Here is a 10992-nt window from a genome sequence, read left to right as displayed (position 1 = left end):
CCCATTAGACGGTTGTGCAACCGTCGAATAAAAATTATCTACGATTGATGTATATCTTTTTAGACCTATTAATAACATCCATCTTCTAAAAGTAGAGCACTCAACCATTATGTCCGCTGAATGCAGCCAAAGTTCTCACTTCTTCGAATAATCAGTATAATAATAAAGCAATAATAAAACAATAATACGTATGGTTAGAAAATCCCTTAATAACCTAGTCGCATTGCGTATTAGCTTACCGAAGTTAGTGTGTGATATAATATAAGGGTGACAAATGAAAACAACGCAAGTACGAATGAAAGCACGATAGTTTATTGTTTATTTAAATTACTAAATGACTAGAAGAGTTTCCTAATCCTAAACCAACATAGGAATTTCTCCTGTCTCTCGCGTGACGAGAGTGCGGAGCTGCGAGTTGGCGTTTTTCATCGGTTAGTCTTTGGAGGTGCTGCATCATCGCTTCATTGAAGAAGCGACCGCTTCAGGCTCTCGATGGACTTGCCGATAAGGAATCTCTAATAGACGACGCGAAATCCGTCAGAAGTTGTTCATATGACGGCAAATCGAGTATGCATTCGAGAGGGGAGTCACTCCGACTCGAATGTGTTCTAAGTCGAGACGATGATTCATCGATCGTAAAAAGTGGCCACTTCGGCCAGGAATGGCGATTATAATACGACAGTGAGTCCATCCTAACCTCCATAAGTCTAAACTTGATTCGAATTATTTACAAAATTTAATTAATACCTCGATCACGATTAACTGTAAGCGGGATTACCCCAACAACTCGATGATAATAATGCTCGGAAATGGCGAAGGAATAAATATGTAAATTCCGATAGCATAGATAAAGTCTGATGACGATCGTTCGAGATGTATGTTCATTTCGACGCCATCGTCTTCTTCGGCGACATCGTCTTCTTCGGCGACATTGTCTTCACTGCCGCTGTGATCGTCGCCATCGTGGTAGTCGTCTTCGATGCTTTCGAGGATTCCATGTTTTGTTGCTTCGACACGTCTACTGACGATGTCAGAGGTTTTTTGTTCGCGTCGCACATTTTTCGAACTCGCCAGTAATCTGCAACAAAAAAGAACAACACGAACATAAATAACAAGTTTAACTGTCCGAATAGCGACAATAGATGATGTTGGGAATGCTCGATTGATCGAACAGTTCGAACGGTTGAAATTAGAAATCCTGTAATAAGAGATCGGACACCATATGTAACGTTTTGATTGGCTGCGCCATATTTAGGTCTTTGCTTCCGGTTAGGATCATCAGCTGAATGACAACACAAGCAGTGGTCTGTTCTTTTCAGCTGCATTGGCTGCACTGCTAAACTGGTGCAATAAGTTAAAGTGAGATAAGTATACTTCCGGTTTGGATCCAAACATGGCGAATCTAGTATCTACAGGCGACGGTGTCCGATCTCTTATTAAAGGATCTCCAGTTGAAATAGTTTGTCAGCGCTCACTTATAGGCATACTTTATATAAGATGTCTATCGATTATGTATAAAACTCTCATATACGTTTAGATTAGGTAAAATTGAACAAAAAATTCCTCTACTATTTTGCAACAACCATGTAAAAGTTGAGTTATTAATTAGAGAAGATAGGCGAATAATCTGCGATTTTGTTCAATTTGTTTGTTGACTTAATCTACATGTACACGAGAATTTTATACATCATCGTCCGACATTCTGTATAAAATTAATGAAATGCTATTTTTTATTAATAATAAAAATATAATAAGCTATCAGCCTGTATGCTATTCATCCCTATACAGCACAAATGTCCCAAATATATCCTAGAGAGATCCCACAGATATTCAGCCCTGGGATGCTGTCTGTAGAATGTATTTAACACATTAGTGTTACATGAGTCTGATATATGCTGTACTGTGCGAAAAACCGAGTCGTGGATAAAAAGATTGTCCGTAATTTTTTAGGTGAGTTTGTAAATGTTTATCCAATAGGAGAATTCGTTTTAATGGAAGAATACACTCATTGGACAATGAGCTTACAAGCTCAATCAAATACGGACAACCTTTCTGTTCGTAACTATATCTTAAACTTCGATAAAGCTTTCACGTTACTTACACAGAGAAAAAGATTAGTTGGGTTAACATGACAATAAACGAATCAAAAGCTTTTTGATCGAAGAAAACAAAATTTCTACTTGTTAGAAACGAATTTGGCTCGTGAGAACCAGAAATTCTATTTCCATCAAGCCAAATTGCGTTTGGTTTGTCCATTGCTTTATGTTAATTTAAGTTTTAATTAGGTTAGTTACGTTTAGTTCGTTAATTCAGTCAATTTTTTTACGTGTGTACTTATCAGACCAAAAACTGTGTGTGATTCACACACAGAAAAATCTCTCTCTCCCTCTCTCTCTCATTTTACTGCTAAGAAAAGGAATTACTCAGTTTATTTTTTTTTAAGTAATTGTTATCTTCAAGAAAAAATATTTTCTTGATAATAGTTTTTGAATGTACTTATTACAAATTAAAACAATTCATTTTCGTACTTAAAAGATTCAATTCATATTTAAAAGAAAAATGTATTCTTTATACAAAAATATTTTAAAACTTTATACAAAAATATTATAAAACTTTATCGAAAACGTTGCTTCAATTCTATATAGTAAGCAAACTGAATTGTTTTAATATTTTTGATTAAAATGCTAAACTTATTAGAATTCGGAATGTACTTGAAATAAATCTGATGTTTATGATAAACTTGTGATAGATTTGCAGATATATAAACTTATGAAATACTTATGAAACAATTAACATTTATTTGAGTGCAATATATGTATTTTTCTGTGTACACTATTCGTTTAGGTCCGTTTAATTGTTCCCATCATGTCTGGATATAATATGATATGATGATGATAGAGTAATGTGATATGATATGATATACGATATGATATGTGATATGGTGTTGGATTTAATATGATAAGATATAAAATGTTATGTTATCGAAATAGCAGATTAGCCGAATAAACTCACTAGTCTTTCTAATTATTTATATTGCGTGTGTATATGCGTACACATGTCTACTGATTATTTAACTAATTTGTCATTTTAACAGCTTGACATATATATATTATATGCAGATACAGGAATGATTAGACAATGATTAGTGAGAGCATTAATTTAATAAGTTTTAATGCCTTTATTATGAACTCTCTTTTATCGATAAGAGTGTCTCTAAATGTGACTAAGTCTTAAGCTCTAAATAAGCCTTATCTGGCTTTCAGTCACATTTATAAGGGCTTAAGACTTTATTGAAGTTCAGTATACTCGCGAATAATCGGGTAAAACTCTCCATAACAAGTACGTTTTCTTGGTTCTATGGCAAACCACGAGATTTGACGCAGTTGCCGAGGTCATCTCACTGCGACGCTGCGTAACCTGTATGGGAGCATCGTGCGGGAGCAGCGTGAAATTTCCACAACAAAGACTACACACAGACGCAACATCGTCTTAGGAGCACCCTACTTTCGATCAGGTAGCCACCTGAGCGCCCTACCCTCGTTTCCCTTTATATCCCGTCTTTTTCTCCCTTTTTTCTTTCTTCACCAACTGACAGGTGCGATCTAACGTCAGCCGTAGCCGGTTTGGCGAAATCTCCTCGTGTCTACGACGCTTCGATAGAAACGCGGAAAAACGTACGTGCGCGCGCGCACGAGACAAAGTTTTAATACTCCGGGTCTCGGGGCTACGTCAACATCCGTACTTTAGCGTTTTCTCAAACAGGTTTACCGTTTTGTTTCCATTTACGACGCAGCTTTATAATCCCACAAAACGTCTCTGGAAGACTGCACCCGGAATTATCCTTGTAAACACAGCTTGTTTTCACCGGTTTGAAGAGAGAAAAAGAGAGAGAGAGAGAGAGTGGCGGTCACAGTGTCGAGGTATGACTCTCGCGTATCAACCGCTTTGGTCTGATAATAAAAAAGAAAAAAAATAGTAAAAGAACGAAAAAATCCACGAAACGGCCATATGTCGAAGACACGGTCCTTTCTCTGCGTTTCTTCTTAGTATCGGTTCGCCATATGGCGCGCGAAACCAAACTCTTCCTCGACCGATGTTCTCTCTTCCTCTATTTTTCTCCTTCTCGCACCTTTTCCCGAAGCATGAGACGCGCTTGCGATTTTGCTCGCCGACATCTGCCTCCACGCATCAACGTGCCGCGAAGCAGGCATCCTAGATGCGTCCTGGAAGACGTCCCAAACGCCTACCTGTCCATATGTTCTGGGTGAGATTGGGCTCTGGAAATTCCCCTTTGTTCGCGGATCCAAACGCGACACTATAGTGCGTCCATAGCACGTTTTTCATCCAAGCTAAGGATCTCCTTCGGCTTGCTATTCGAGGCGTCCCCGATTTTTCTGGAAAGCAGTGCCACGCGAGTACGCTTTAAGTCGCGATTGAGGGTCGCCTTTGTCGACCTCTCGTCGTCAAATCGAGAGAGACCGTCGTGGGCTTTCTACTACCACCATGACGCCAGAAAATAATACACCGCGATCGCTCTTCCTTCTCGCGATACGATCTGTGTGAGTCTGCGTTTTTCTTGGCTTGCTGGTACGAAGGAGACACGCGAGGAAATGCTTTTCCGTCTTTTCCAATTGTTGCGAGACGTTACGAGAAAGGGAAGTCTAACTTATCTTTTATCTGTGGAATTTATTGTTTTTATGTAGCGACGTAACAATCGCAAATAAGATATATACTAGTCGTTTGAATGAACTTTCAATGGCAATTCAGCAAATAAAAGGAAAACGACATCGCTTTGTATTGATAAGGACCAACGATATCGTCTCTCTTGGGTTTGTAAGATCAGCAACCGAGACGAATTACATCGGTCTTTCGACGTCATCGCCATCACCCAACCTCTACGCTACTTGCATCGCGAGCGCAGCTTATCCCAGCAGGTGGTGCGTGACCTTCGAAAGGTCCCGTGGCACGGTATCGCGTGTTCGCGAGTCTGATTTAATCGTGGGAAGAGAGACACTAGTCGTCATGGGCCCGTAGGAAGGGCTAACAGGTGTTGGTGGAAAAAGAGCTGGTTGCGATGCGTCGCGTCGTGACGCTTCGTTGAATTTTCGAGGGTCTCGTGTCGTCGAGTCCCTGCTCAAGGAGTCACGTCGTAGAAAATTAACAGAGCGGATTATAGGCGCGGAATCGAGGAGGTTGAGAAAACCAAGTTTTCCCCTCTGTATAATTTTGTCGAGCTCGAATGTCTTGAGAGGACTGTTCCAATTGCGTACATTCCCACTGGACAAGAACCAATTAAAGTTAAATTAGTTGGTAGTTAAATTAGGTTAGATTGTATCAGATGAGGTCAGGTTAAATTCGACTAATTTGATTGATTCATCTGCAATTAGTCTATGTACAAAATAAGATTGACATAATTTTTCTTCGATGCACTACGGAACATCTGATGTCCAATAGAAGTTGTTTTTGAGAAATTCTCAAAAGATGTATTTTCTTATTAGATGTCAGATACGCGATCAAAAAAAAGTGTGTCAACCTTTATGTCTATGATCGTATATACTCGTCCACGATCGTATATTCAATCTTCAAAGAGTTCGAATAGTTTTTCTCGATGCAGTTTGAAGCGCGGTCCAATAAAAGAATTTAATTTTTTAAAATTAATTAAAAACAAATTCTTTCACTGTGGCCTGAGTTTCAAACTATATCAAAAGAAAGTGTTTAAACCGTATTAAAACAAATGTACATTGGGAGAATTCTCCCATTGAAAAATAAATTCAAAACAACGAATTCAACAAAGACAAAACGGATGTGTTCCGGAACCCACACAAAAAATAATGAATAACCTTTTTAACTGCCTATATTTGCGGGCATAAAACACACTTTTTTGATACACTTCAAAATGCAGCCGACGTCCAAGGAGGAATTTATTTTAGAGACATTCTCGGGGAGGGGGTGAGACGATTCTTTTATTCAATGTTGAATGCGTTTCGAAATGTTAAAAAAAAGATGTCAACCTTCAATTTCGTTGCAATTGTGCACATGTAAGCAAAAAGATTTGAATACTCCTTTACTGAATACGAAAATTTATTTTCTAAATATTACACTTGGAAACAAATTTCATTATTGAAATTATGCATTGGATAACAGCTACGTTCCGAAATATGTCGAGAAAAAATGTATTCAAACCTTTATGCTTCCAAGTATACAATTGGAAATCACTTTCTCGTGATGTACATTCGCCGTTAAAGAGGTTATTTGTCCCTTTTTGTAAGTTTAGGAACGTATGTGCTTGGTCCAATAACAGAATCTGGTTTCCATTGGAAGAATTATGCCATTGGACAGGACAATGTACGTCCCAAAACTTATACGTAAAATCGATTCTTTTAAAGACTTTATTCACCAGGTATGTATTTTCAGGGCGCTCAAAGGGCATATTTTCAGTGATGCACTAAGGGAACTACTCATACATTCACTACTTATCAAACAAAATTACGTTTTCAAATATCCATTTTACTATCTAAATAATAAATGTTAATTTGGAACTAATTTCATGACACTATCTTGCTACGTTTCATATAGTACACACAATGTCACTCAAAGCATAAAACAGCAGTTTTCTAGCTTACTATCGACCATTACACAAAACGATATAATGAATATTATTCTATGTCGCATTTCTAATGTGACATTTATAACGTTAAGTTTTTCGAATGATATCACTTTTTGCAATGTTTTTTACACTGGAATAATAATCATCTATATTGATATCATTTGTATTCTGTTATAAGATTATATATGTTCAAAATTGCGATATTCAGTATTAAATTTCTCATGAATGGCGCGGACAAATCGTATGAAACTTCAACTACAAATAAATTTTACGTAAAATTTTTGTATAATTTTAAGCATTTTGATTGAATAAACTTTTTAAGTCAATGGGCTTCTAATTATATTTTTGATTAAAATCATTCTAATTCTTCGCATGCGAGAACACATGTAAAATATTGCACCTTGGTCGAATAAATGTAATGTCCATTGTGCACAACGCTCCATGCGATAGTCGAGCGTGCAGACACACGGCTATGCCAGGGCCGAAGAATCCCAGGAATGCGAGCACGGGTTCGTCTTACTCCTTGGAATCTAGGGCCCTTCGATGACTCACGACGGGACCCTTCAGGTACTCCGCATCGTTCGTCTCGGATGTATGACTCACAAGAGTGATTCACTTTCAATCGCGGCCTTCGGCATTACTGCGTTGTTGCATCCCGCGCAAACCAGCAAGCGGACTTTCTCACGACCATATATACTCCATGCCTTTCTCGCTTATCTATGTTCTCTCTCACTCTCGTGATAACGCAAGCGCTTTCTCCGTATACATATCGAGTCATTGTGAATGAGTCAGTCGATACTTTCCCGTACATGAAGCAACTGTTGAATCAAAATTGTGTTGAAGTATACACAGGAAGAGAATATTATAGTTTTTTTCTTTTTCACATAAATTATTTTAAATTTGATCATGTTTTTTTAGTAATGCAGGAATAGACTGCTTAATACACAGAGAGAAAAAATATTTAAAAAATAAAAAATATTTAAGTCAGACATTATTATCTTCCCAGTTAAATATTTAATTCGTTCCAATAACCGTGACTAGCTTTCCTCTCACTTGAAAGAATATATATTTAGTAGATACATTATATATATATATATATATAATGTATATATTATATATATATATATAATATAATATATATAATATATATATTATATATTTTTTTAAGTAATATATATATAAAAATAATATTTATATATTTTTTTTAACGATAAGAAAAATAAGAATTTTTTTTCAAATGGGAAATATACATTTCTTGAAAACCATATTTTTGCATAAAAGCAATTGTTTATGCTATTTAAATAAAGGAATTTAGATTTAAATACATTGTTAGCAATCGAATAATTTTTTTTTATTTTTAGATATTTTTTCTCGATGTAGTGTGTGTTTATTCTTGATAAAAAACATATGGTCAATTTTTTAAATAATAGACGATAGTTTTTAAAATATAAAATAGTACATATGATATGAAATGGAAGGACAATAAATTAAGGCAGAATATTGATATGCTTGGTTATAAGACACGTTAATTTTGACTATGAAACTTCTTGTATATACATACTAATGCATAGTTTTCATATGCATTGTATTTTTGTTGCATCCAATTGTTGCCTATCAAAGCGTGTGCCAGTAGGGGAGAGCAGATGATGTTAACACATGTACCACTTAAGTACTTACTAAAAAAAACAAATAAAAAAAGGTAAATATTGTAAAAATAGAGTCCCGAGCGTTCCTTTCGGAACACAGATATTTTCCCTACGCTTTAAAAGGAACATTTAGGCGATCCTCTTTTCCACTTCTTTTCTCACAATAAACACATAAACGAAACACAGGGCCTTTAGGCCAATTTGACCTGGTCTATTGGAGAAGCTCAAACGCAAAGACCTGGCGTGCAACGATAATCGTAGGAAAATTACGTGGCACAAACGGTTGTCCGACAGTTTTCACTAATAACCTTGTCTTGCCGCCGGACAAATCGAGCCCTCAAACCTCACTCGAAAAACCGCTATTGCGGAGCCACAATCGCGACAGAAAGTGCGGTACCCTTTGTAGAAAGAGGAGCAACGAATTCTTGGACGAAAGATGGGCCACGTAGAGTCTCCGACGAGCGGCGCGACGCGTGCTTCTGGCGTAAGAGCGATAGCCCGACAGCAGAACAGGCAGGTTGCCTGAAGAGACGCGTAAGACAAGAAGCTGAGAACACTCAGGCAAGGGAACGACCGCGGCCGAAGAAGGGAGGAGACGGAAGAGGGGGACGGACTTAGAATAAGAAAACAGGTCGGAGCCACGCGACCAGGCCGCGCGCCCAACTTCTCTCCCCACTTAGGGTCGCGGCTTTCCCGCCAAAAACCTGCACGACGCCAGAAGAGCGAGCGGCGGATCCCACTTTGCAACTCGGGACTACTTTGCTTCCAACGTGATGAAGCGAATGCTCGATCGCCTCTAATCCTGACATTAAACCGTCTTAACTACGGTGTCGATCGATCGAATCAGCGAGTGTCCGCGGCGAGAAGCGCTGCGGGCACGAGATCGTTGCATAATTCGTTTCCCGCCTCCTGCGAACATCGCGCTAATATGCCATATTGAGTTATGCGTAAGAGATATTTTTAGATCGGCCACGAGTGTCTCAAAGCCGAAAAAACGGTGTCGGCCGGAAGACACCGCCGCAATAATATCCCTTTTCAATTCCACCGCGGCGCGCATTTGGAGCGCTCGGAAATTCGCCCGTGCTTTCTGTACGCGGACGGGGAGAAAATTTCCGAGCGCGCGTCGTGCATGACTCACGCTCCCTCATGCATATTCCGTGGCCGCGTAACGTCTGGATTGAATTCGCGTTCGCGCGCGCATCCAGTATCGCCGACGAGGTGCATGCTGATATTCCGCGAGAAAAATGTTGCTCACCGTGAATGCTGGTCTGCCTTGAATACGGATTATTATTCCGTTTTTTGTTGCACGCCGGCTCGTTCCTCTCGTTGGTCCGTCTCTGATAATTGTTCTCCTTGTCCTCGGCGCAGGGATCCACTCCCCATCTCTTGGCGAACTTGCTCCTCTCCTCGTCCAGCGCCTCCTGGAGCAGCTCGATGGTCTCCCGGGAATTCGGCCGGCCGAAGAGACAGCGTGGTACTCGCGAGGCCATGGTTGTGTTGGGCAACACCGTGACGTAGACTTCGCAACAGATTGAGGCTACCAGCATCTCGGGACCCTCTTTGCGTTTTCCAGCAGGTGCGTGCGTGTGTGTGTATATATATGTACGTCGAGCCGAGAGCGAGAGCGGATTCCCGGATGATTCCTTCCCGATCTCGATTATTCCCGCCGTTTTCCCGCGCAAAGTCCGCGCTCGGCAGCCAAGTATGTAGGCGCGACAAATACGATAGCACGAACGTCAATTCCGCCGTTTCCCCTTGTCGATGGGTGCCGCAGGCTTGGTAGATTCGTCGTTGATGCGAATTCGCTCGATCCCTTCGACTTCTCTGTGATGATTCCTCCCGAATACTTAAGACGGTCGCTCTCCGCGACGTCGCGCGACTATCTCTCCAAGTCAACCGAACGACCGCCGCAGTCCTCACCGTTTCACGGGCAAACTCGTTCTGGTAGGACCGTTCTGAAAACGGCGAAGCTGCCTCGTTCACGTTGTCCGTTTGAGCGGAGCCACGAGGTCCGGTGATCCCCACCACCGGCCGCGGCGATTCAAATCTGATTGGTGCGCAGACCGGGCTGCGCGGCAAAAATGGCGCGAGTTTTTCCTGGCGTCATCCTCGTCGCACGCGGCCGCCGACCGCCGTCCGTTTCCGTTCTTTTGAACGAGCGCGCGTGCGCACTCCACGTGTCCCCCCACCAGCAGCTTGTTCTCGTTCACTCGAAAACCGTCCAACGGATTATGCTAAGCGACTTCTCGGCCGCGTGGAAGGGAACAGACCGAGTCCACGGCACCGAGCTCACCTTCTGCCTTTTCTTCTCTTTCTTTTCCTTCTCTTTTTTTTATAAGTAGCGCCTTGTATAGAGTGATCACGATCGCGTTTCGAGACGAGTGTTTTCTGCCTTCGAATTTATTTCCGAACCAAACCAACGCGTATAATCGATCGCGGGAAAAGTGCGGCGTCAGCGTCGCTATTTCTCTCGCTTCTTTCTCTCTCTCTCTCTCTCTCTCTCTCTCTCTCTTGCTCTTTTTTTCAGTCTTTCTTTTTTTGGTTATTGTCTTATAATTTGTTCAATAAATGCGACTTGTTCTATTTCCATCGAAAAATATAGATTAGAATGGACATAAGTTGTTTTGAGAAGAAAAAAGTTTAATATCGTTTGTGGAAGGTAACATTCTTAGTAAAGATTTGCGATCGCGTAAGCACGCCCGCTAATGAGATTACCAAACAATCCGTTCGACTGTTGTG

The 10992-nt window shown here is 40.3% G+C and overlaps 1 protein-coding gene across 1 annotated transcript; it reads right to left on the bottom strand.

The window, feature by feature from the left end:
• Window positions 1–290: 290 nt before the first annotated feature.
• Window positions 291–10226, bottom strand: LOC116847225. The gene is made up of 2 exons (XM_032821975.1): window positions 9509–10226; window positions 291–1078 (listed from the first exon to the last, which is right to left on the bottom strand). Exons 1-2 carry the CDS (start codon window positions 9798–9800, stop codon window positions 882–884), a joined length of 489 nt encoding a protein of 162 aa, XP_032677866.1. The 5' UTR covers window positions 9801–10226; the 3' UTR covers window positions 291–881.
• Between the last annotated feature and the right edge of the window lie 766 nt (window positions 10227–10992).

Source organism: Odontomachus brunneus, unplaced genomic scaffold, assembly GCF_010583005.1.
Source record: "Odontomachus brunneus isolate Ranch 3 - 2012 unplaced genomic scaffold, Obru_v1 Obru_scaffold_075, whole genome shotgun sequence".
Lineage (NCBI taxonomy): Eukaryota > Metazoa > Arthropoda > Insecta > Hymenoptera > Formicidae > Odontomachus > Odontomachus brunneus.
Note: the sequence above shows the minus strand (reverse complement) of the source record. Positions and strands in the feature narration are given on the sequence as shown.

Coding starts and splice junctions, on each gene's coding strand:
- LOC116847225 (XM_032821975.1), bottom strand. CDS start 9,800: ATGCTGGTAGCCTCAATCTGTTGCGAAGTCTACGTCACGGTGTTGCCC. Junction 1,079..9,508: donor AAGGCAGACCAGCATTCACG/GTGAGCAACATT, acceptor TTTTTGTTGCAG/ATTACTGGCGAGTTCGAAAA.